Genomic DNA, 27,687 nt, shown 5'->3' with positions numbered 1-27,687 from the left:
ACCAATGATAAATGAAAGAGATTTGCAAATGCATAATAGTTGGTTAGTCTGGAGTACTTAAGACTGCAAGAAACGTCTATGTATGCTAAAAAATAAGACCTTTGTGACACACAGTTTAGTATGTAAGCATATAAAAATAATATGTGTAATAAAGTAGGTTTTCTATAGTGCAGGTCAACAACAATAGCAAGCAAACCTGAGGTTACTTAACTTATAACCCCTGTTCTGTGGTAACATGAGTTAAATGAAAATTGTTCCCCAGAAACTGGCAAAACAAATGTTTGCGAGGGAATATCCCAACAATCAAATGTGCAAAACGGGAACGCCACATTTTGAAAGACATTTTTACGAGACCTCAGATCTTTTCGATTTAACCCAAAAGTTCCATGGATGAAATCAAAAGTTTGAGATAACATTTCCATGCAGTAATGGAAAGGCTTTGTATGCAGAAAAATAGGGATCAAAACCAAAACAACCAGAAATAAAAGGGTTAAGGATGTAATGTTCTCACATAACTTTAGTCATTCTCGAACAATTCCAACATGACAAAACTTATACATGCATGTTCATGAACTTCATATGATATAAAAAGCAAAAAAAGTATAGACATTAAGCAAATTGATGAATAAAATCTTGAGGGAGCACTCATTCATAAACAAATTGGAAACAACCATCACTGAGTAAATCAAAAGATGTTTTGAAATACATGAGTACATACAAAAGTGGTAATAAGTAGTGGTGTTATGTCAGTTTCTGTGCGCTATAGATATGAAAAACAGAATCCTCTCAAACCTACTGCAGTTATTGAAATTAACATGGCAAAAATGCCTCAAAAGATACCACTTACCATCACTTACCCACAATATCATGGCATGACAATGACATTTTTTTTTTTCTTACACAAAACAATGTTACAATGTTACAGTTTTTTTTGCGTAAAACAGAAAGGCCAAGATGGTAAAGTGTCATGATGTCAGAAGTCGACAACCATCTGTCGTCATAAAAAGGGTTTCAAACGTATTCTTCCAATCAAGACTAAAATGTTCATGTGCTCTACATAAAAACTACTGAAAACACTAAATTCTGCGTTAAAAAGTTATCTGTTTTGATTGTAACAATGCAGTTCAACACATTCAGACTTGAAATGTTTGTTGGCCCAGTGATTACTGTAGTCCTCTGACAACAACAACGACAACGCAAATGTGTAGTAAGTTCATAACAGTCTTAGATTGAATCCCTTAGTGTGTTAATACTTGTTGTGCCATTCACACTGGCCGACACTCACCTCCTCAATGTCCAAGTTTTTCCTGGATTTGTAAATAAACTCTCCAATCGCTACAAAAACTGAGAGGACTAGTCCGGCTGCCAGCACAATAAAGATTCCCCCTATGTTTTCCACACCCAGGGCACTGGCCTCCTTGCTGTCCTCCTCTGGGCAGCCGTTCCCCCTCCACCATTTCTCCTTCATCATGTGCAGCTTCCCTTCCTCCTGAAGCTGCAAGATGGCGATGGTGACCTTGTCTCTGTAAGGGGAGCCTACAGCAGGAAACACCGGTAAGATTAAAACACATTATTACTGCTATTACAAGCTACATAACCTCTGGGTTTGTTGTTTTCTAGGCATTTAAGGAGCATTTGTTGCTTATCGTTGTTAGTGTGTAATTTGTTGCTCCTCACTCTTACCAATTGGGGTTCCCACACCATAGCCCTTTGAATCTATCAAGCCTCCGATCTGTGTGAGGTTGCAGTTGCGCTGGCTGATGTACTCGATGCTGGTGGACTCCATTAGAAGAGCGTAGTCTGTGGTGAGGACCCTCTGAATCCCCTCCCGGTTGTTTTTCACCAAGGCTGTGTTTTTCCTGCTGCTCATGAAGGCCCACATTTTCTCATACGTTGAGATCTTAGATTTCTGTTGAATCAGAGTCAGGATTTATGGAAGTTTAAAACAATGCATCCTGATAGACAACACAGAACAGATGGTGCTGATATATGGTCAGTGGTTGACACTGGTTTCTAATATTTCAAATGAAACGGTATCTGCTGACTGGAGCTATCATTCTGATGCGTGGCAGGAGATGGGATGTGACAAGTATGTACAAATCTGCCTCCAGTTCATTCAATTTCCACTGCACATCCAGATAAACTGGTTCGTGTGCTACAAGCAAAACAATAAATCATTCAAATCTTTATAGAAAAACTGCCCACAGGTTCTTTGTTGTTTGTTGTTCTGTGGGTATGATGCCATTTCTATGCCACCAACCTTTTACCCCACTCTTTTTTTTTTCCCCAGTTCCATTTTCTGCCAACCCATCAGACGACACATATCATGTTACTGTGATGACTGAGGACTGCTGGCTCAAGGGTAAAACGTATCACGCTGACTGAACTTAAAAGTGGTGCTCTTGTTCGCAACCCTCCCCCTACTATTGTACAATTACTTTCCCATTAACTGTACAGTGGAAAGAAGGTTACCTTAAAAAAGGTCATGGTGGAGCCGTCTCTTACAGCACCGTACTCTATTTTGGTTTGCTTGGCCAAGTCATCAGCAGAGTCAATTGGAGAGTCCATTCTCTCCACAGTGAGGAAGGCAGCCAAGTTGGCAGTGTATGAGGAGATTATTATCAATGTAAAGAACCACCATATTCCACCAACTATCCTGGTGGAGAGGGCCTTAGGCATCAGTTCAGATCCTGTAAGATGATAACACAAGGTACATTATGAACTCTACAGATGAATACAACATGAGACAGTGGTCACCGCAGTAACATTATTCTATGAACAAAGGTGGTGAATGGTCAGGAAACTCCTGTCAGGTGTAAAACATAATACATCTCTAATGGCAGTAAATATACCTTGCTGCATAAGTGCTCCAACTCCAAACCAGACACTATTTATTAGAGTGAAGTTGTTTTCAACCACATCTGAGTCTGGGTTGCAGGGGTGGGGGTTGTACCACTCATATGGAGTGAACCTGAGGGTAAAGAATCAAACAGTCACAATTAATGATGTGAAAAAATATGATGATGATACTTGATGATGACAAGATAATACCACATTTAGGTCTGTGGCAACAGCTCATATTTAATCATTACTGCTTGCATTTAACCTCTTTTCCAGCTCTTTTAATGACATAATGCAAACAGGAAAAAGTCATTCTGACTCAATTCTGACCAGCGAGACAGAAACATTACTGTGATGTGTTTGTACAGCAGTGTGCAATACCATGTTGTGGCTAAAATTAATGGTTGACTATTGATAAATCCAAGTTGAGAAAATCCATATTCTTTGGTCCCATTTATTATGATTTGCTTTACACTTATACATCGAAACTGAGCTATAGTATATTTACTCATCCTAAAACAAGTTTAATGTATAGTAACCGATATATCTATTTATTTTATTATTTGTCTTACATACAGTATGTATTAGGTATTTAAAACATTGAACACTTGAGAGTCAAATCCAATTATTTCACTTTTTGCCCAAGGAGCAGTTTACCTGGCAATGACAAACAGCACACAGCTGACACCGAGGCATGCCAGCAACACATACATCCAGATATCAGGAGAGAGTGGGTTGAGGAAGGAGAACACTCCTGGATTGGTGCCGTTGGGTTTGTGGTAGAGGATGCTGATCCCCAGTGTCATGAAGGGCTTTGAGAAATCTATCACCTTTTCCCTCACATATGTGATAGTGAGAGGGGCCACGGCGAGGTCGGCCACCTGGCACAGAAGAAAACCACAGTCAGCCGACACCGCCGATCGCCTGAATGTCTTTTCTCTAGCAGTACGATTGATTGATTGATACTCACGTGATCAATGAGTTCTCGCACCATGCCATTCCACTCCCCCTTGTCATTCTGAGCTCCATATTTGCCATCTGACACCAGCTTTACCTCATAGGAGAAGCCCAAAATGTTGGAGAGCTCTTTGAGCAGGTCGAGGCAGTAGCCCTCAAAGCGGTCATTTCCGTACAGCGGCTTATCAGATTTCTTATACATGACATAAGGATTTTCCTGGAAAAAGACACAGTACAGACTCCACTAGTTTCATCAAGACATGCTCGATCAAATACTGCCTGATAATGATTTGACTTTTATTCATACCAGAATAGTAGTGACAATAAGGGTTCTGTTGGCCATTGAGTCGGTCACATTTGTGGATGAATCCTTGTTGTTGTCTGTTAAATTAAGGCCTGTTTGGGAGTTCCACACGCCAATCTGTAAAGAATAAAACATCCAAATAACCACACTGACTGGACATCAAAGATCCTCATCTGTCTGAGTCACCTTCACATGACCAAGGTCAACAATGCGAAGAAGGGAAAAGAAATAAGTACGAAGAAGCAGAACACACAGAGAACATAGACATGAGGGAGCGTGGGAGGGAAAAAAGGAAAGGAGCACAAAACACAATATCTTATAAAACTATCATGTCCAGTACAGAAATGTTGAACATTTCCTCCGACCAGAACCTAAATCTTATTTATCATGAAAAGGGGAGACATCACAGAGAGCATCAGGAAGAGTAAATTAGTACACAGTGTCAATATTCCTTTAGTCTGCCAGGGCAGCTAAAGTACAGACCTTTTTCCACACTTTATTCAGGCGGTTGTTGCCTGCGATTGTCTTGCAGAAATAATAAAGAGAAAGCATTTTAATCACAGAGCCCTGAACTTGGAGAAAAGTACAACAATACTTCCAACTGTGTTAAAATGAGTTTCTTTGTAGTGAAGAGATAAACAGATAACAGGCCTCTGAATGAACCTGCCAACACTGAGAGCAGCGTTGTCACTGATTAAAGGAACAACCACAAATTTTTTAGTTTAAAATGACAGTTACGTGTATTTGCAAAAAACTATGGGTCGACCATAAAGTTTGACCCAAAATTAGGACACCAGACCTCAAGATCACTGTGTTTTTCTGAGAGTTGTACAGTATATTGTTTAACAGTCAAGCGGCCTTATAGAAAAAACAAGGTTACAGTGGATAGCAGTGGCCTAGTTTGTCTCAGTTGTTCCTATTGCGCTCAGCTCTGCTTGAGTGTCTAAAGTACAATAACAGCCTGTACTGACAGTAGGCTTTAGACACAGGTCAGATAGTTCACCTTCTCCAAGCCATCCTCCTTTAGGCTGATGACATCTAAATCAAATTCCTTCCGCAGGCCGTCCGTCTTGTTTATAACTATTTGTCCCGTCAAGCCGTTCCATTGTGCCTGTGGCGAAGAGAGGACAGAAAACAAAACCAATGAATCCCTCAGTTTTTATTATCATGTACATAAATGTAAAGTCAGAGGCCCCGAAAAATGAAAACAATTCTTAAAACATGAATAATTGATAAGCCCTCCGTTAAGCAATGAACACTGACAAAGGCTAACTGCATTTTAATAGACGTTTTTGCATTGGCTGGATGCTGAATGGAAATATTATGTGTCTCTGAGTATACAACTTGGTGGACGGTGATGTAAACAGAGCAGGCAGCAATGGCCTCCATCTGAGGGGAGAGCAGTGGGTGGGCAGCGGAGCTCAGAGTTATTTGAATGCAGTTAAAAATGACGTGAGCTTGCTTGAATAACAGTCAGGTTAAATCTCTATTACAGCTTAGAGAAATGAGCTGCATCTCAATTCTGCGCTCATAGCGAAAACTGAGAAGCCTGTTTCTTTATGAGAAGATGGCATGGCCACAAATCAATTCAGCCTCTGTAAATTTGCCTACATTCAGCCCATGGCATTTCATAATTTCAAATGTTTCTGGCTGCTAATCAAAGAGTTACTGAAAGTATAATTAAAGGTGCATTTCACACCAAAACACACAAACAGAGGGCAGATTCAAGACTTCAATCTCAGGCACAGTCCTATTTGAGCCTGTTGCGTTACATCTAAATAACTTTTTCCCCCATCTCCATGCTCCTTGGAAGCAGGTGAAGTTGTGCCAGAATTCCCTACTCTGCGTCTCAACATTACATTCAAAGGAGACATAATCTAATCACACACTGATGAAAAGACTTCAGCTGCGTAAACAAAAGCATGCCGCTGCTACCTGATTTACATACTGAAAAACTGGGTCACTCGTGATAATCCATACAACTTGTTTTGAACAGTTTACTCCTTCTGCACAAACATAAGACAGTTGGCTGGAAGAAAATAGTTCTCAGCGAAACCTGCGGATTATTTTGCGTAACTGTCATAGTAATAAACTGTGGTTATGTTTTGAAAAGGGACAGGAGGCTGAAAATAACAGCCAGATACGTTTGGGAAATAAAGCACGGTGTACAGGAGAAGAGCTCTGTGACGTTTATTTTTCAGGAATTTGTATTTAAGCTCACACCAGTGAACCTCGCTTTGTGTGTGCTCTCAGAATTAGAAAATATTGGGGGCACTGTGAGTGACACAAACCAAATGTCACTGAGCACACAGTCCTGGCAAAAGCTGCCACAAGTCACACCCAGACTCCCTGAATGAATAAATGGATTTTGAGGTAAACTGTCCCTCACTGAATAATTCATCATAATATAATCTAATAATCTGGGGTGACTAATTTAGTGTAATGCTACACCTCCAAACTCAATACACTCTGAAATCCCTTTTGCTAGAAATCAATTACAGGTGTATTAAGAGATGCCAAACAACAAAGAGCTTTTGTATGTCATTATCTTATTCTTACAGCTCTCATGCCGAAGCTTACATCGGTCAGTCAGTTTACATCACAGAGAATAATAATAACCAGTCCACTGGAACCAAAACAAATGCATCCTCAGCCATTAATATGTGCAACAAGCAATAGACAATGAGTGTCTACAGTGAAATCAACCTAACTCCATCGTGCTGTAGAGCTGCACTTCTTCACAAGCGTTACATCATGGTTTAAGTTTAAAGTTTAGCTCTGAGCAAAGACTACTCGAAGGGGAGTATTCTGTGTTGAAACTCACATGCACAGACACAATATTCAGGTTGAAACTGGACATAACCAGGAGTTCAAGTTTCTAATGCAAAGATCTTCAGCATCTATAGACAGTTACAGGGTATCGTTTGGTGAAGTTGCTCTTTGATTAGACCGCTTCACACAGTCTTATTGCACACATCTGTGAGACCTAGTTGACCCCTAAATCCAGATTTATTCCTGTCATTAAGTCTCTTTTTAAATCCTCACCAATCAAAACTGTCTCTGCCTCTGTCATCATGTGTTGGTGTCATTACTGTACATGTCATGATGACATGGATCTTCTCGAACCGGAGAATCATGATGATATAAAGGATAAGAATGAGCTTCCACGGAGCACTGAAACCTCACCATTTCACCCATTAACATAAAGAGAGAGAAAACTGTGAAAAATTAGAAAAACTCATTTCCTTTCTCCGCTCCTTCTTAAAGCCATTCATGCCACCCTCACATGTTCATGCATATGCATCTGTACGTTCCAGGGACACAGTCGAGTACACAGAGCTGAACCTGATTTTCTTGAGCTGTGAGCTCTTCATGAAACTTTCTCTGCAAAACTTGATTTTTTAGTATCAAATATGTGACGCAGTGTTGATTCCTGCAGGGAAATTTATCTTTTTCCCTTCCCTCCCCCACAAGAGCAGAGTGCAGGCCAAGCTGCTGGATTCAATGTCTTCCTCAAGGGCACTTCAGATACCATAGTTAGTTTATAGCTATAGCTAAAATACAGTCTTAAAGGACCATACCAGTTCTTTTGCATGTTTTTAGCCATTTAACTTCAATTCTCTATACGTTGCTACTGCTTATAACTTTCTTTTTTTTCTTTATGTATTTTCCTCCATCCAGGGAGCCATGGTTTTCTGTACTGTATCAAGCCACCTTGCAGAGTTGTAAATTACTTGCTATAAGTGATCCACCACAGTGAACATCATGTCGGTTTTGAATTGTGCAGTATTGCAAGGCAGATCAAAACTGCCATACCTGTCAACAAACCTGCAGAAGAAACATGGAGAAGGGAAACAGAAAATCCATGTAAACCATTGTAAAATAAATACTAACATTTAAAAACGTTCAGTATATCATTCTCAGCTTCAATACAAAACACTTATGAGCCGCAGACATCTGAAATTTCTCCATTATCATCACTCTGACGTCTCCTTACAGAACAGTGAATTGTGTGAGATGTTATCGGATACATGAAATAGGTCTCATGGGTAAAATACGACACCTGGCAGATACCACTCAGAGAAATCTGATGGAAATAATGAGAGACAAGATATTCACAATAACAGATTTAAGAAAGTCTCAGACCTCTTCATTTGATTTTGATAGGGTAATAAAGTGAATAGAAACCAATTGTCATGGTTTCTACCAGTTCCTAATATCAGTTTCAATATTCAGCCTGTTTGCCTTACGCTAATCTCATTTCAGACCCTACTATTCCGTCACCCTGCAGCAGTCGTCCTCAGCTCTTCCTGCCCTTCCTGCCTCAGTCACCTGATCTCCACCTGCCCACACACCTGCACCTCCTTCACCTCAGTATACATATACAGTATGTATATCACGCCCTTTGGTCAGTTCCATGATTATCTAGTGAACTTTTGTTAAGCCTTTACACTGATGGCTAATTAACTATATGGTGGTGTGAAGTACATATGATTTGTTATGAATGGGCAAAAACATGGAAAGAAAACCCCAGTATGATCCTTTTAAATTAGTGCACTGTTATTTAAATCAGCTTGAATGAGCTTGAGAGGATGTAGGATGTTATATTTATAAGACCACAGAGCAATGCACTGTTAATCATCAGTGGACAAGAAGCTCATGTTTTATGTTTGAGTGTGTTTATATAAAAATCACAAAGCTAATTATAGACAGTATCTTCCGAGACTGTAAAGTTCATTTGCTCTCACTCTGCTCTCTGGGCTCTTTGGCACTTCCTGTGTCCTTCAATACTACATCCCCACCCGCAACTGAAAAGCTCATTTGTCAAAGAAACGTTTAATTAGAGAGAGCAGTATAACAAGAGCGCCTATTAAATTCAAATTAACATAAAGTCCAAACTGTAAGTATTTGGACAGTTACACATTTTTATTCTTCAGGCTCTGTGATTCAGCACATTCAATTTGAAATAAAGTAACGGATATTATATCAGTAGTGCCAAGCCTTAGCTTTAATTTGAGGTTTATGTAGAAAGAACTGGGTGGGAGTCAGTTTTCCACACATAGACATCGTCAGACGCTTTGTATCTCTCTCTGGTGATGCTCTACCAGGCCTTCACTGCGGCCTCATTTAGCTCTAGTTTGTTGTGGCATGTCTCTGCCTTTAGTCTGATCTGCAGCAAGTGGAAAGCAGCTCAGTCTGACTGAGATCAGGTGACTGACTCAGCCATTCAAGAATATTCCACCTGTTCACACTGAAAAGCTCTTTTGTCGCTTTCACCATGTGTTGAGACACGTTCCCCTGCTGAATGATAACCTGTCGCCCAATGAGTTTTGATGCATTTGGCTGAATCATTCAGCATTCATCCTGTTGTTTCTGTCAGCAGCGAAATCATCAATAAATGCCGGTGTGCCAGTTCTGTTGGCAGCCTTACAAGCTCGGGCCACTACAGAATCACCACCATGTTTTACAGATGAGCTGGAGGCTTTGGGTCATGAGCTGTTTCTTTTTTCTCTCTCCATTTTCCATCATTTTGATTTAAAGTTGATATTTGTTTCATCAGCTCATAGAACTTTGTCCAAGAAGCGATTTCTTTTTGCAGCTTGTTGTTTCTGTTTTTGAGGATTAACCAGGGGTTTGCATCTTATGCTTAACCCTCTGAGGTTATAGTCATGAAGACCTCTCTTGTGCGCCTACATCCTGGAGAGCATTCTTGACTTAATGTGCAGTCGTAGAGATGTGGAGAGTTTTTCTTCAGCATTTTGCAGTCATCCACAAGACTCATGATCCTCAGTCTATCAGGTCATTTGCCATTTTCTAGTTTTTCTGTGGGTATATACAGTTTATGAAACCACTGAAATTAAAGCTGAAACGTGGCACTTTAATGTAGTATCCATTACTTATTTCAAATTGAATATGCCGAGGCACCGAGCCTGAAGAGCCAAAACTGTGTAACAATCCAAATGCTTTGACAATGAAGCTGGGATAATTACCACTGAACAAACAGCACGTTTTTCAAACTGTCAGTGTTTGCTTTTAAATGTGCCTCGGTCTCACTGTGTTCTTGTCCCATCTGCTGTCAGATTGATAGTCCATACAGAAATCAATACTTTTTTTTCATTTTTAATAACCTAAGATTTAAGCCACAAGCTACTTAGTTTGGCATTGTTTATATTTAAAACAGTGAGGGTGTGAAATTTCAATTAATCTTGTTGTGAAATTAGTATTCAGTTTGAGGGATGGAATATGAAAAATTTGTTATCTGTTATCTGCTATTATTTCATCCTGTTTAAATATTCATATAAAAAGCTGCAGATGGATAGCTCTTGTCAGTAGCCATGTGACAACCCACTAATCTAAGAGACGTCCAACATGCAGCACACATCTGATCCAACTCTATTGTCTCTGCTCCACCACCCAAGGAAATGAAATAGAGAGACAGCAGGCTGTGAGATGGATGGATGGATGGATGGATGGATGGATGGATGGATGGATGGATGGATGGATGGATGGATGGATGGATGGATGGATAGATGGATGGAAGAACAGGGGTGTGTGTGTCACACATTCATAAACCTAACTCACGTCTTTGAGCATGTTCATGAAGCGTGATCCGAAGCGCCAGGGTTTGTGTCTGTGGCACTGGAGGGAGCTGACGGTGATCTGGGAGGCGCGTTGCGAGGCAGCAGCCACCATGTAGACGGCATCGTACATCAGAGCTGCTTCAGTCTGAAAGAGGAACACGGCCGTTATCATCCATCAGTGGGGATCACAAATCACGTCATGCACATCAGTGCTGCTGATGTACACGTGCAGCATCATATGGTTTCTCAAAGCATATCTGCAAAAAAAAAAAAAAAAAATGCAGCACTACTTCTACAAACTACATGGAGAGCAATCAAACAGGCAACCACAATCAGCTGCAGTGTGCACAATTTGGTGAGCAATTTTACCCAAAGTACCTTTCTGATTGTACACACAATCAGAAAGCAACATGGTGGATTGCTGAATTTCTGTACTCAAGTGTGGGGGATGAGGGGCTGCGATTAAAACTCTGTAAAGGTCTATTGCATCGTCCCACAGTAAGCTATGTGTTCAAACATTTACATATGAAATCTGCCAGTGATTGGGTCTGTATCTAGAGAATGGCTTTATTTGATATCAGAGTAGTTTTTGGCCAAGTTTATGTAAATAAAATGTCACATCAGTTCAATTTGAATCACTTCCACCTGATTGTGGATGTTTAGGAGGGAAATTATGTTTTCTGGGCTGACAAGCTTCTAACCTTTTCATATATTTTCTATTGTTTAGTTCTAAAGGGATTTAATGGGCTTTCAGCAACCTGTTTGAACGATGTAAGAACAGTCACATGACCGACAGAGAGGACGTTGTTAACATGGCTGTCCCTGCTGAGACACGTACCCCCTGGTAGTTGTTAGATTATAAAAATAAGGATTAGAAGTAGGAAGGTAAAGGTAAACTCACTGTCATCATCCCCTCCATCATTCCTGTCTCAGCTTTGGAGGGAGCCTGCAGTCGTTCCATGGCCCACCTCTCCACCACCGAGGCCACCTGAGGGCTGTCTATGTTGAGCAGTCTGAAGCCCGTCATGTTGACCCCACTGTAGCGGTACGGCTCCAGGTCGAGGGCAAACAGGTCCTATTGAGGGACAACAACAACAGCATCAGTGCAGAGTTAATGCGATTCTGCTTAAATAGACCCAAACGCAGATGTAACTTATCCAGCAAGGGTAAAGGGACAAAAACAGTGGAACAATATTCAGCGTAATACTATGAAATTATGCCAAGGGCACTGAAAACATCCAGCAATCTTATTATAAAGCAAACCACAGATGTTTGAGTCCATCTGCATAATCTTTGCATAACAGAATCTCTAGGTGAACACACATCTAAACCTACGTAGGATAAAAGGACACTTAATTAAGACAATGCAGCAGTATCACCAACGCACATACTGTATCCATTGGGTTTTTTTAAACCACTTTCAAAGAGAAATTTCAAGAGTCAGTGTTCCTGTGCAAACTGTATACGTTGAATAAAACAGCCATCATGTGTTTTTAAGAACAGAGAAATTTTAGAGAGGTGGTTTTCTTACCAGTGTGGTGAAGAAGAAGTGGTAATATTCAGTCATCATCCCCATGGACAAGATCTAAACAGGATGAGAGGGGAAAGAGTGGTTTGGAGTTTTCTCTTCATCTGTAGATTCACACCACATTTTTGCCGGGAAAAATAATCTTCTCTTCCCCTAACGCCATTCAGCCATACTTATAGTTATATCCTTGGACTCTTCATTTCATTTCATCCATTTTCTGAATTGTCTCATTCTGTATTGTTTGCATGGTTTGCATTAACAAGTATTCAACTGAGTAAACTGTATGTCACAATTTGCTCTTGTCAGTGTAGTGTCCAATTAATCTTCTGTGCAGCTTTCGGTTCTAAATGTGTATGTCTGGCTCAGAAATAGGCTCTGCTTGGATTTGGAAATGAACATTGGATTTCTGAAGGGGATAGAATTTGACTAATCTTGCACATAGTGAATATTAAACCAAAGGCAATGAAGAAATGCAAAAATAGCACAAGGACTATTCTCCATTGAAAAATTCATATGGATTTCTGCGTTAAAAGTGAGTTTCTGACAGAATATTGCATTTTAGGTATGAAGTTAGGAACTATAACCTGAGGACAATGATCTGTATGGACAACATGCTGGTAGATGTTTGTGTTATTTACCTGCTTGAGAACATCAGCTGATGTTTGGTAAGAGCAGTCAAAGATGACGTAGAACTCCTTCCCCTTCTTCATCTCCTTCAGCAGTGGACGGGCATCTTTACTTCCTGTTGGCAGCTGGCGGATCTTAATTTTAATGCTGTATCTGGATGGAGCTTTGATCAACTCTTGCAAACGAATCAGTCCTTCAGTTAAAAGAAAAAAAAAAACTATATTAGCCTCAGCAATCACATATTAACCCACAGTCCGTAGGTATTTCTAATATATTCAAAATAAAAACCTTATCCATGGTGTAGTTTAAGAAAGACTAATTAACACAATCTGACTTTGATGGTGAGATTTTGATGTTTAGGTTTCATGGTATTCAGTTTCGAAAATGCATCCGCTTCAGTGACAGCAGCTAATTAATATTGTTAGAAACTTTAGGTGGCTTTTGTCAGGACAGTAAGCAAACTGATTATAATGAGACCACAAAACAAAACCCATCTACCAATAAACCTGTCATCTTTCTTATTTACCCAACATCCATTGTGTCAACGTTACCAGGTCAGATCATAATAATATAATTATAATTCTATCATATACAATCTAAATTCTTGAGTATTAGCTAATGTCACACTGTCAGAGATTCATGGGAGCAATAATTATATATGCAGTTTTTTAAATCTTCAATAAAACATTTGAAGTTCTTCAAGGTTGTTATCCAGTACAGTATTTGATAACCATTTATGCAGGAGGTAAATAAAAAGCCCAGGGGACATGTCTCTGCGTTTCACCCACTAACGCAAAAGTAAAAAACGCTAACATTGGATCCAATGTCCAATGTTCGCCTGATAAACAACTTCATCAGCAGCATATAACTGTAATTGTTACTGTATGATGTAGATGGTTGAAGTCTCTGACTCTGACCAGAGAATAATTAACATAATTACTGCATAATTTTAGTTAGCTCATTTTTGACCGCTTCGGTTTGGTCACTGTATTTTGAAAGTATTGACCGGAAAATTACGCATGCTGTTATGTTTGCAATGACGCTACCTTGACTAATTTAATTTAGCAGTTACTAAGTTTGGCCACTGGAGGGCAGCAAACATAAATGATTAAATACAACTACCGTTCTATGTTCCTCAGATGCAGACAGGACGCGAGCGTCAAATGACAGACTGCGGCAGCTAGCATCAGTAGTGCTAACTTGACTCACTTAATTAAATTAGATAAATAGTTTCCACGCTGGAGTAGTTTACTAGCACAACGTTATGTTGGTCATCTGAATATTAACAACACTGACGGATGTGGAGTTGTAGTCTAACTGTCACCACAAGAGAAAAAGTAACGGTCATTTACTTCGGTTTTGTGACTTCATTTTGAAAATATTCAACGAAAGTGTTATCATGTCCGCATTAATGCTAACTTGATGATTTGCTCTTGCAGTTACTCACTGTGCCCACAGGAGGGCGACAAAGCTCATTATCTGACCTGAATATTTTAATCTTAGAATACTATGTTGGCTGTACTGTATACAGCTTTCCAACTTATTTATTAGTACTTATATTGTATTTATATTATATATTTATATAGCGGTATCATTTTCCCACCTACCTAAGATCATAATCCTTTATCTGTATCCTCCTATATCACATATTTTCATAATTTAAAAAAAAACCATGCGTGTTCACTGTCCTCTAGCGGTCAAAGTGAAAAACTGCAAAATGAAATTAATCAAGGTAGCGTCAATACAGACATGATAAGCGTACTACAATTTGCAACAATGACTTTCAAAATAAAAGTTCTTGTAAGGCTAGTGTAGCTCTTTAACTAGTACGGGAAATAAGATGCATGTGGAGCAGGTGCAGAGGTCCGGGTTGTGATTGGCATGTGACTTTGGTGTGTTGAGAAGTCACCAAGGCACATCATGTCAAGAAATACATCTACTACGAAAGGCCATTCCTGTGTGGAGTGGTCAGTTTTTGGAGCCTAACATTTGCTAAGTTTGCTCGGTAAAAAAATACACACGGCAAAGGCGGGAGATTTAACGCTGTGGTGAAATAATCAGTTTAAATAGCAGGATTACAATACTCCATCAGACTGTTGCATTGCGGCTTCACGAACAACCAGACTGTGAGAGAATATTAATTACTGCTCTGCCTGGACATTGCTGTCATCACAATTTACAATCACGACTATAACCGGATACCAGAACCAACATCATGTCACAAAACAGATGGTGCTGTGACCTCTGTCTGTGGAGCCTGACCAGGTGAACGGACTTAATGAGAGTTTGCAAACACAATGTCAAAGAAGAATTTCTTCTAAAGGTAGGAAACATGCTCCTTCCTTCCTCTGCTGTGTGATGCTGTTTAAAGACTGGATGTTTCTTGCTGGCAGGGTTTTACTGTTTGGCCTCTTTGCACAGGTTGTGAAGCTAAAGGAGATATTTTATATGATTAATTTATTTCTGTATGACATCCTTTTTCATAAACAGCAGTTTACTGATTGTCTCATTGTACTGGCTGTTGGATTCTCTTATAGTCTGATGTGTTTATCTAAATTAGTTGCTGTTCAGATTGTGGAGGGCGGTGCAGCAGTCATTGTCAGGCAAGGTGACTTCACAGCAGAAATTTAATGTTTTGAGATGATGGTCAGTAGAGTTTTCTACACTGTCATCTGGCCTTTAGGCCTAACACGTGTCTGCAGTGTGACTGCAGTATTATTTAGCATATGGTGGCATTTCTTTGTTATGTACAGTAAATCTGTGGTGCAAACCATAGTACTTTAGTAGGAAACCCAGTAAGTCTGTGGGTTAAACTGTAGTGTTGCAGATGGTATAATCATTTTTTTCTATGTACAGTGATCACGATCATTTGAAGATGATAGTTTAAATTAGGGCTGCAACTTTCTTTTTTTTTTTTCATTTATTTTAAACATCATTTAGTTAAAAAAATATTTGACGGTAATAAAAAAATTCTACAGTTTCCCAGTCACTCAGTTTTACAATAAGAAAACAAAGATAACCAGAAATTCCTCACATTTCAGAAGCCGTGACATTTTTGATTGAAAATGGAAGATTCACTGGTTATCAGATATGTTGAGGAGAACACAATACAAAAAGCAAACACATCTTCAGGTTAACAACACTATCAAAACAAAGGTCACATCAGACCAACAACAACATAAAAACCAAATGAAGGTCATCAAGCCGCCAACTTAAGAGACATTGTGTGAACATTATTAGACAATCTGTTTCCCTTTGATTCTGAAAAGCTCTCATGTAGATTGATTTTGCATTTTCATCTGTTAAGCGTTTCACCCACTTGTCAGTCTAGTTCATTTTTCCTCTAGCATCAACATAACAATGTATTGTCCCATATCAGGGTATCTTTCCAGTATCGGTCCCTCAGGAAAAGCTGATATGTTTTATTGGGGTTATTCTGGCCATCTTTTAAGATAAATTAAAAGTATGTTACTATCAAGTAGGATTTCAGCAGCTCGTCATTTAACTGTCAACTGAATGTACAGTATACAAACATACAAGCGTTGCCACATTTTTTATACATTTAGTCATGTGGCTGCCTGACAAAATTTGACATTAAGTTGTGTCCGTCCTGCTCTGTTTTAATTACATCACACATATGCCACTGATTTTCCCACGTCAACAGCTGTGGGAAAATCAGGGATGCAGCCTTTGTCTAAGATGTGGAGCACAGTACTTATAAATATCAGACAATACAGCTTGCTAAATAATTTTTAAAAGAAAGGTAAAAACGTATCTCTTCACCTTAGCTTTTAACTAGCTCTGAAAATTTGCACTTTGCTTCGCGCTTATGCACTTCAGCACTTCTTTTAAAATGCAGTTATGTATGTATAGCTTTTGATGTCAGTGGTTGGTTAATAAATTTTGGGGAAAAAAAGACTATGTTGTGTGTGTATGTTACTACCCCCTGAGTTTGTATGCATGGTGATGTTCTGGGGCAGCTGAAATAGGCTGATCCTTGTGTGTTCACAACCTGTGGTGCATTTGTATCCGTTGGGTAAAGAGGTTCTGTAGTGTTGTTTGGGCTGGGTTTTGAACTTTGAAACTTTTATGGACTGACCGGATTGGTTTGATACTATCAACGACTGAAAAATACTATGTCATTTGATACCAAATTTCCATACCGAAGGAGTAAATGAATAAATATAAGCATGCATGATGCTTGGACTAAGATCTAATAATGCTGGTGATTGGCTGTTTATTTACATGAACATGTTTCAGTGTGTAAAGAGACTGAGCCTAAAACTAAAGTAAAAGTAAGATTTGTTGCATAATGTGTATTGTAATTTGTCTTTTGTTAAAATTGATTTGATAAAATTGGTATCGAAAAAGTATCGTTAAGCATCGGTACTCAAGTCAAGGTATCGGTATCAGTTTTGATTTTGATGTTTTTATGCTTTACTGCCGTTCTGGAAACTGAATTTTCCTCTGGGGATTAACACCATACGTCTCCTGTCATCAAATCTCATCTTCACTCACCAGTTGCATCCTCATAGACCACAGTGACCGTCTTCCACTTGTAGAACTGCACTATGTCCAACACAGCTCGGCTTATGGAGGCATATTCAGGGTAGAGATTAATGTAGAAGCTGTCTTTGTTGTCCACTGAAGGGTGTTTCCAGCGTGTCTGGATGTGAGGGACTTCCAGGGCGTTACAAATAGACTGGACCGCACTGACAGATGAGCTGTGAGAGGGGCCAAATACGGCCCCAACACCCAATGCCAACTGGTCACATGCTGCAGTAATGAAATAGGAAGTGGAGGGAGAAAGTAACAAATGGCCAACAGCAGAGACACTGGAGTCAACTACAATCTCTTTAATTGATTCTTCATCACAAAAGGCTTTCAAAATTTAATGGGATGATCCTTACCTCTTCTCGAAGCCTCGAAACTGTCAAATAGGTTTATTCTCTGGATGTCATAGGTCAATGTGGTGTTTGGCATTAAGGTCCGGTTCCTGTTTATGTTGGTTACAGCAAATTTAAAGGCCAGTTCTTCAACACTAATGGGCTCATTTTCAAGTGTCTCAAAGATGCCCCCTGTAGGAAGAGGAGAAACGGGGATGGTGAGAGTGGGATCACACTGAGGTAGTAACAGAAAAGTTATTGATCGAATGACTTCACACAGCTTTGTCATTCACCCTCCATTATAGCGTTTTTTGTTTTTTTGCAGCTTGAAGGTTACCACAATTGAATTCTCACAGTTGTATAATGTGGACTGATTTTCTATGTCCTTCTATCACATAACGCCACTAAAGGACCTGGTTGAGATGACAGGATTTAATCTTATTCAGAGAAAAGCTTGATCTTTACTGACTTCACCCTCTTTACATGGCCTACATCTCTCAAGCTGACACAATAGCTTTTATAAAAGAGTGGGATGATTTGGACAGGAAAACATGTTACACCTTCGGTTCAATACAGGACAGCCCCAAGGCTAATTCATCAAGAGAGTTAACATATCCAGTGATACATTATAATGGCAGACAGTTAAAAGCGTCATCTTTCTCTCCTTTTCCTTGTCCAAACACTAATTCACTCCAGTTCGACAGATTAACAGCTGCACTGATTCACCTCATATTTGCTGTCTTTTACAATTTGCCGCTCTGGACAACAGTCACCTTTGATGAAATCATACTTAATTGTGTTCCCACCAGGACATGATTGATAGTATCACATAGACAAGCCCCAAAACACAATGTAATTTACTGAAAAGAGGTTAAGGGCTAAGTGTTTCTGCTCAGACTGCCAAAACACTTTGGCTATGACAGACGGTCTTACTTTAAAACAGATACTGTAATACTTTACTCTCTGAATACCTCCCTGTTAGGGCTGCACGATATGCAAAAAAGAAATCGTATTGCGATAATTTTGACAGATATTGTGATAGTGGGAATGGTCATTTTTGCATTTCATTTTCATTTTTTTTTCTTTTTTCTCCATGATATGATTTGTAGGCTGGGGCATTTCTGTAGCACCACAATTCTTTATTTATGGTATGATGTGACACATGTAACCGATATCAAAAAATTGCACTTGGCCATATTGTGATTTCAATAATATTTAGATTAATTGGTCTCCCCCCCCCCATTGTGTTTTTTTGTTTATTTTAGTTTTTTGGACTGATTTAGTTACCGTCTTCATTTTCTTTAGGTTTGAGCACTGACTTTTTTTGTGTGTGTGTCGATGAATTGATACATCCAACGAATATTTTCTGTGACATTTGCCGGTTATTCTGCAGTAATCCAACATTGCTTTGCTTCAAGTGTAAACTACAGTGTGTAAAAACCGCAGCTCCTTTAGGACCCATGAAAACCACAAAGAAAAATGAAAGCTACAGTAACGTCTGAAGTGTCACTGTTTATAGAGAAACGGCTTCATTGACCCGTCGTATTGCGCTGGAAGACATCTAAATGATGGATGTGGAATGTGGATTAATGCGACCACTTTTCTCATGTCAAAGCTATATTGTAAGTCTAAGCATCATTTTTCATTTACTAAATCATCAGTCATGCAAAAGGGATTTCAGCATCATGTCTGACTCTCCAGTAATTATTCTGAGTACCAACAAGCACCTGAAAGTAGCATAACGGAGCGCCTTTCATAACAAAACCAAGTTTAACATGCCATTTAATCAGTTAATCGACCAATCATTTCAGACTACTCGTTACAGGGAATAATAATGACTACCAAATATCAGAGTAATTGAAAAGGCATCAAATGGTAATCCAAAGTATTAACCTTTATCAAAATATACATAAATATTGTAAGCCATCACATAACACTGAATTTGTCTTTTGCGTTTTCCACCTCTTTAAATGAAACTCCTCCAGAAGGTGCAGTCTGACAGCACTCTTTTACATTTCTTCTTTAGGACGAGGCGATAAACACTGACCAGTCCTTTGAAAATGAGCTGAAACCTAAACTGTCAGACTTATATTTTCAAGATACATTTCTCTTTTTAAATACAATCGCTTTTCAGCTGGCTGTGTGTGCCAGGGCGACTGAGAGGAGAGGAGGGGGGCGGGGGATGGGGGGCTGGGGGGGTGTGGTCGTTCCAGAGTTGAGAAGATCATTCTGAAAACCATCCAACTCTTAATCCACCATGCTGCTCCAGAAAGATGACAGGTCTAGCATGCCACGGCTGGCAATATGGCCATATATTACTCCAGCCAGGCACGAGCGCTACATACAGTGTTTTACATTTCAATTACATAAAGCATAGCATGAAAAACTTTAGGATTAAGGCCAGAAAAATGCTAGATTGTAACTGGATTGTCACTACCTGTGTATAGGGCGGGCGGCGTCGTGTGAGATTCAGTGTCTTTATCCCTGCTGAAAATGTGCCTGCACGTCTATTGCGCCCAAGCCTTTCAAATGTAAATCATTTAAAACATCTTGGCCCTCAGTGATAGGATTTCTGAAATAATACATTCAGGGTTAAACGTTTGTTCTCACTACATTGACATTCACGAGGGCAGACGGACACAAGGCCAGTCTCTGAATAGTTGGGGGAAGTCAGTTTATTTATCCGCAAACAAATGTTAAATGAACTGTTTGCAAGTCACATGATTTTTCCCTGCAACAAAACAAAGACGGAAAGACTATAAGACGATTTTCAGAATTATTAATCAATAGTTACATTAACCATGAACATGAATCATAAAGGTACCATTTCATTCAATGTTGCAATAGTTTGCAAATGACCTCACTTCAACACTGAGGCTACAGATGGCAATAGGTCATTGCACTCTCTAACAGTCTTTGAAGAATTGCCTGTGAAATTGTGATTGATTTGGGAGGAGAAAAGGCCTTTAAAAAGCTCCCCTTGAGACCTTGATTGTGAATGACCTTTTTCTTTGGTGTAGCATAGCCTCAAACCCCAAACTGAGAGAGCTTTGTCTGGACTCCCTGGTCACTAAAAGCATGCTTGAAAGTGCCAATCCTAATTATGGTTACCAAGCCTCAGTGAGCAGCTGCTGGGACCTGTTAAAGTCCTTAATTCTATCCACTGGAATATGAAATTCTCGCGCAAAAATACAATAACCCTCTCCCAGATTTGCCAAGGAAATATATTCCACTGCAGCATCTTTGTGACTTTTTCTTTCAAGGTGTTTTTGATATAAAAGGGGAAATAAACACGAGTTCTGACCAGCCTGTCTTGATTTGTATTTGCTTCAAGTGCAGAGGCACTTGAAGCAAATAAATGCAAATGTCACAGGCCTTATTAAGGATTCAATAACAAAATAATTCAAGTGGCAGCATCAGAGCACCATTTCCAATCAGTGATTTTGTTTTTCTTATATTTTAACAAGGCTGTAAAGATTGACGGTCCAGTTTGTGCAAGAGGCAAAAATAGCTGCTGCTATTTAGATTTTCTGATTTACATTTTTTGTAGGTGACCTCTAATCACATGCATAACCACAGGCAACCATCCTAATGAAAGAGCTGGAAATGCAGCCAAATGTACTGTATGAATATGCAAAGTGTAGTCATAAAAATAATACAAATGAACAAACAATGATTAATGAAAAAAACTATTTGAGACTCCTTGCTGCTCCCTAAAATAACATACAATTAGCTTATGAATTCAGCATTTACCAGTAGCTTTTAATAATATATTGATATTCCATTACAGCCAATTCTAATTAATTTACTGCCTCTTCCATGAGAAATGACTGTAACCTCATTAATAACCCTACAATAGGTCTATAATGCTTATGTCATAAATAAAAAAAGAGATATATTAGCAGCTGTTGGACTGTGGCAACATCCACTCACATCTCAGTATGAGCACTGTGCCGTGTAAAAACAGACATGTATTTGGTAAAGCTTATATATATATATATATATATATATATATATATACATATATACACATTTATTGTCAGCAAAAGAAAAATATAATATCTGTTTTTTTGCACAATTCACTTATTCATTTCCTCTTTGAGTCTTGCTGGAAAGCTGCAGAAAACACATTCATCTCTCCTCTCATTTCCACTTGAGATAAGATCTTAAATTTCTCTTTAAAGTATAATGAGTTTCTTGATTTCCAGAGAGCGACCCGCGGGATTCAGTGTGACGGCTGTTTGTCTGCAGTTCATCTTGAAGAGCGTTGGTCCAAGCAATCAGTTGTGGTCTACCTCAGCAAAACACTACTGGAAAAATATTTATATTCTTAAGTATAAGTAGCTGAGCTCTTTGTTAAAATGTCTTTGGACAACACACATTTTTAATGCACCTGAGGTGGTTATATACACTGCATCAGGAAAATGACAAATCCATCTGTTAGCTTGGTTATTGCGCAGCAGGGAACTAAACTCAACTATATTGACTGCGTTAATATCGTACCCATGACCACCATCAACCATCTGGAGTGAAGCAGCAGTACTCCACTTCATTTGCAAAATTGGTTTCAAATTAGCTTATAGTATATTCATGTGGTTGAAAACTGAGGCGGGGAATCATAGTCTTATCTCTCCAGGCATTTTCTATTGAAAGACCTCACAAAACACTATGCACGTATCACCATGAAAATAATTAAGTTTGTCTCTACCCCAGGCTCCAACAATTATGGCCCAATGAGACTGAGTCAACATTGATGTCCAGAGTGGCTTTTAATGATTTGCTTTCCCTTTCAGGCAGACATTTTTTAAGTTGATCAAACCGTCTGTGAATTGGCTCCAATACCTGGACATTAACCAGCTTTGATCATGGCTTAATAAAGTATTTCATCTCCATTTCTTTGCCTGGTGGATCTAAACAGGCAATAATGTTCAGGTTATAACATCATCAGTGCTTCATAGTGGAGCCCAGCTGATACCTGTATCAATATTTGAGCTTAACGAATCCAATTTATCAGACAAAATCCATTCTTTTACATAAATATATCACAAACATTCTTGATGTGCAGCCCTTAAATTGGGTAATTCAACAACTGTGACCAAAATATGTGCTGAGAGGGACATTTTACAGTTAAATAATAAATAAACTTGTCAGTGCTCTCTGTGATGGTGACACATATCTTTTGGCGTTTCTGTATTCCAGCTTTTGGTTACTGTCTGATGCCATATACGCTGTTAAAGTATATTTAAATTCTTAATCTAGCTCTACTTCTTCCTTTTAACAGATTTGAACCTTAATGTCCTCACTTATTTCAGCCACGTGCCTCCACTCTAACACTGAGATCATGCATCTATAGATATCACATTATGTCTTAAACATGATCAATAATTTGTGAAATCATGTCAATAGTAAAATACGATTAGGATGCATAGGTAATACACAGATATCTTTTGACGAAGAAATCTATCCTGTATATATTTTGTGACGTGACGCTGTGCCCTGTAAACAAATCTGCCTGAACACAAGCCTTGCTCTGTCACTTTTTTGAGTGTAACTCCAAAAATGGGTCATGGGATCACGGCTCAGTGCATCTTTATATTCTGCATTTCTGCATTTCATGGAGTAGGACAAGTCAACACTGTAAATGGGATCCGCTTTTCAATGCGGACGCAGGTGAAATGGGGAATAATTACTTCACACTTTCTGTTTGCAGATGACACATGGATCAGTGCACTCACTCAATAGGCTATTAGCAAGCAAATGAACAAATGGACAAGAAAGTTAGAGCTGCCAGGGATAATTTATACTTAAGTAATTACAAGTTTGAACTTGGAGTTGCAGGTAAAACTATAAACTTAGAGCCAAGAATGAAACCATCCGTATTCATTCCTGGAAAATAAAGTAAAATAAAATGAATACCTCTGTTAAATCCCAGCTTCTTTTGTAAAGGAAGCTTCTTCATTGTTATTTGAACTCTGTTTTTCACCATTTGTTTTTTTATCACAGTGTTGTGATTACGCAATTTATAAAGGACACTCTTGCTATAGCTAGTATTAGTTACTTTCCAATATAATTTTCAGGATCACTGAGCTTCCATCTCATCTTTAATAGGCCAGACAATGCTCTGGGGTGCTGCATGCCAGGAGGTCACAAAAACAAAAGCTTCTTGCTCGTGCTGCAAGCAAATTATGATAAACCCTTAGGCTATGCTTTTTATAGGCTTCTATTGCCCCCTTCAGTGCAAAGAGCAAGAAAGATATGGTTCGGGTTTAGGCAGATGGATGGATCTTTTTTTTTTTAAATCCAGAAACCCACAGTAAGAGTTTAATATTAAGAAACCGATCTTTAGATCCCGATTCTAATCTGTGATGTTGTGACTCTGCAATTATCACATGAAGGGGACTCTTTTAAGGCAGAGGAACACAATGACGTAGTGTTTTGCTTTCTCCCCTCTCCCCAGCGCTGGGCCGGTTCCCAGTGAAACCCCCGCCCCCTCCCCACACCGCAACAACACCACCAGCACCACTCCAACCTGGGCCCATGCCAGACTGTGAATGAATAAGGAGGTCCTAACCAGTCTACTATCTCCGTTTGATGTAGAGCACTGAGGTTTCTCTGTTTATATAGGATAGCTGCTTGCGACCCACCACCAAAACATTTAGACCGAAGAAATAATAAATCTGTGTCATCTGGAAAATTCACCCGATTTATAAAACCTCTGGGCTATTAGATGAGGAGATGGATACATCAAATGATATTTCAGTGGCCAATAGTAGCTAATCACACCTTCCACATCTCATGGGTCGAATCATAAAGAAACAAATCAGATTTAACCAATACATAAAGCATGCAAGCAAGAGGAAACAGGAATTTAACCAACAGCAATATAGAGTGGAGGCCAAGCCACAAGCTGCTGCTTCTGTGCTCTCCCCAATGATGAGATTTGGTCGCTGCCTAAGTACCATATTTGGGGAAGAGACTTTTTGCATAAAGAAGATTAGTGTTAGTTGTTTAAGGGCTTGGGGGAGAAGATTTACCATTATTACCAACCCCAGTGAAAAGAGTGAAAGCCGAACACAATCTGATGCCAACACTTGCCAAGGCAGAAAAATGTTAATTGAACCAAGCCACACACCATATGGGAGAGATTATGATGTGTGCGGGTCATGAAGAGAATGACAAAGATTAGATGGCCTCGGAGAGTGATAGACGATTGAGAGAGATTAACAATATAGAGCACAGATCGGGACTGTCAGAACAGAGAGGTGGCACCAGCCTATTAGCCTTTAAAGTTATGCAACGCCACAAGTCTGATTGTTTAAGTCTTTAGAAGTAGAGCAAATCTGGAAAAATACAGCTGCCCTGGGCATTTAGTGGAGCAGAGAGTCCTGAGGCCTGAATTAAAAAAGTCATTTTTGTGATGCAATCATCTAACCCATGAGAGGAATAATGTCTAACCAATGGGAGAGGAGCAGAGAGCATTAATTTGCTAGCAAACACCAGCTCATTGTTACAAAGTTACATCAGAAATCAAAGGGGAATAGTTGGAGCAAGAGCTCTGTTTGTCTAATTGCAAGTGCAGAGTGAAGTTGAAAGCAGAGTTCTTGTCAATTCTCAAAGGCTTAACAGACAACTTTGGACTCAGATCCACATTCACAGATGTCACTGGCTATCAGCATACGTATGCATCAAGTCTAAATAACTTATGAGTTTGTTAGGTAGACGAGAAGCCAAATATAACAATCTCCCACTCTTCAGTCATTAGCTCTGTGCCCATTTCGCATTCGTCTGCGCCAAAGACGACATCATGCCAACAGTACATGCTTTCAGATGCAGCAGTGGTCCAACTTAATCACTCATCTGTCGCTGACCTGCACAGTCGAGAGAGAGAGAGAGAGAGAGAGAGAGAGAGAGAGAGAGAGAGAGGCACTGGCCAACCAAACTGGATTAACATGATTTTGATGAAACAGAGTTGTCTCATGTGGACACCCAGCCCTCTGTCCTCAGTACCGCCTTTATAAGAAGAGAAAAAATAATCCCATATTTAGATGTATAAAGGTACTGTGTAAATATCACAACAGATTGAAAAAGTCTCTTAAGGACACTATTTTCCAATGACACTCAATAGAAAATCACTATTGAAAACATGGGCGCACATACTGTATGTCCCTAAGGGGTGTTGCAGGATACTGATGAGGTGAATACAAGTACCTCAGACACAGTCACTCACTATAGGAACATTAATGGAATTAAATAGTAAGTTTTGGTTGTTGCCAGGAGTCAAAGGTTATCCTGCAGCCACTGACTTACCTACAGCAACTAAGCTACACAGTTGCTATGATAAGATATTATCGCATGACATCCACATGTATTAAATATCCGCATTTCTTATGCTGGCTGTCTTTAATGAAGTAAAATGGTTATTTGGTCATCTTTTAGAAAGAATCAAAACTACATGCTCCATAGGTGCCATGAGAGATTACAAATATTAACAATTATGATAAAGCCACAAAAAGTCCAAGTATTTTCTTTTTTAAATTACAGATACAAATGGAGTGCATTAATCCCAATGGGAAATGAGCATCAACCTTGGAATTGCAATCGCAGGGTTTATTAAAACAGGGGATGATTGCACAGTGGCGGTCTGTACATTAACAGTCAATAGGAGCACAACTAACACAAAAAGATCTGACAATCTTGCCACTTACCAATTCTCAGGACTTGCTGTGAAGTGAGCCAAAACTCTGCCATAAAGTACAGCAGTGAAAATAACAGTCCCTTCCTTTTCGCCATGGTCCTCCCTCCAGAGTCGAATTTAACATTGATATCAGTTTTTTTGCCCTCTGTAATTCATGCTGATAACTTGCCAGTCCTTGTATCCGTAACGAAAATAAACTGGCATCCGATCCACATCCATCCCTCACACATTGTGATGAGAAAAACACAACAACAACAACAAAAAACACACACTCCACTTGCAGTTGTCACTGCTCAAAAGAACTCCAGTTTTTCCATTCTAAAATCCTCCATGTGCCAGTGAGGTTTTGCCTCCCATATTCACTGTGCAGACATCCCTTTTTATCATGTTTTTTTTCCCGGTGCACACTTGAATTGTAGGCTGCAAGTGAGGAGGAGGACTGTGCGCTGCGTTTCTGCTGTCAAGTACGCAAGAACAGAAAACGTCAATCCTGTTTACAACTTTCAAAATAAAAGCTGAATTGGCAACCATGTGGCAGCAACAGAAAAAAAAATCAACATCTGTAATGAGTAATATGTGTCAAGTATTTCAGCCATTAGATTTGTATTTTAAACAAATTTAACAATATATCAAGTGGTATTTGTAGTTGCATATGTTTATAAATAATTTTCCACCAGATATTTTTGTATATTACTTTTCTTTTTATCATAAAAATCTGACCCTTAATTAGCCTTTTCTCCAGAGCTGTGCCAGGATATATTTGTGTGTTTTTTGTTTATTTAATTCTCTATCATTTGTATTTTTTCCTACATACAAGTAATTCCCATATTCAACTAATCATATATTACTTATAATTCGAATTCCCAAATCCCAGAATCTTTAGTCATGACAATAATCTGTTTAAATTATTAGGTGTTTTTTTCTGCATCTTTACCCATTATTTGAATGCTTTTATTGTGAAATCATGCTTGTCCTCTTTCTGGTCTCACCCTCACTGTCTTTGGCTGACTTGACATGACTGAGCATCCCTCCCGTGCAGGCGCTCAATTGAGGGCACAGCCAAGCCGCTGATCCGCAAACATGGATACGTCCTGAAGATTAACTTCAAATCTGGCAACATTCGACCTCGACAACGTCTTTGCTTTGGTACACCGAGGAATGATTAAATCTTTGCTCCAGTCCTGATGGAAACGCAAATCTAATCTTCAAACTGGTCGTTGACGCTCCCTTGAAGATTAACTACCTCAAACTGTTTATTTGACACAGTC

The 27,687-nt window shown here is 39.2% G+C and overlaps 1 protein-coding gene across 2 annotated transcripts; it reads right to left on the bottom strand.

Moving 5' to 3' along the window:
* Positions 1-518: 518 nt before the first annotated feature.
* Positions 519-26,552, bottom strand: grik1 (glutamate ionotropic receptor kainate type subunit 1). Of its 2 annotated transcripts, XM_022748871.1 has the most exons (16): positions 26,430-26,552; positions 17,749-17,916; positions 17,357-17,614; positions 12,850-13,031; positions 12,215-12,268; positions 11,585-11,758; positions 10,685-10,828; positions 5,106-5,213; positions 4,586-4,627; positions 4,106-4,219; positions 3,812-4,015; positions 3,499-3,722; positions 2,853-2,971; positions 2,473-2,690; positions 1,684-1,909; positions 519-1,536 (listed from the first exon to the last, which is right to left on the bottom strand). In XM_022748871.1, exons 1-16 carry the CDS (start codon positions 26,512-26,514, stop codon positions 1,247-1,249), a joined length of 2,610 nt encoding a protein of 869 aa, XP_022604592.1. In that variant the 5' UTR covers positions 26,515-26,552; the 3' UTR covers positions 519-1,246. The 2 variants fall into 2 exon arrangements, with proteins under 2 accessions (XP_022604592.1, XP_022604594.1); XM_022748873.1 differs by lacking the exon at positions 4,586-4,627.
* Positions 26,553-27,687: the final 1,135 nt, after the last annotated feature.

This window comes from Seriola dumerili, unplaced genomic scaffold, assembly GCF_002260705.1.
Source record: "Seriola dumerili isolate Sdu_G_001 unplaced genomic scaffold, Sdu_1.0 BDQW01000134.1, whole genome shotgun sequence".
Taxonomy (NCBI): domain Eukaryota; kingdom Metazoa; phylum Chordata; class Actinopteri; order Carangiformes; family Carangidae; genus Seriola; species Seriola dumerili.
Note: the sequence above shows the minus strand (reverse complement) of the source record. Positions and strands in the feature narration are given on the sequence as shown.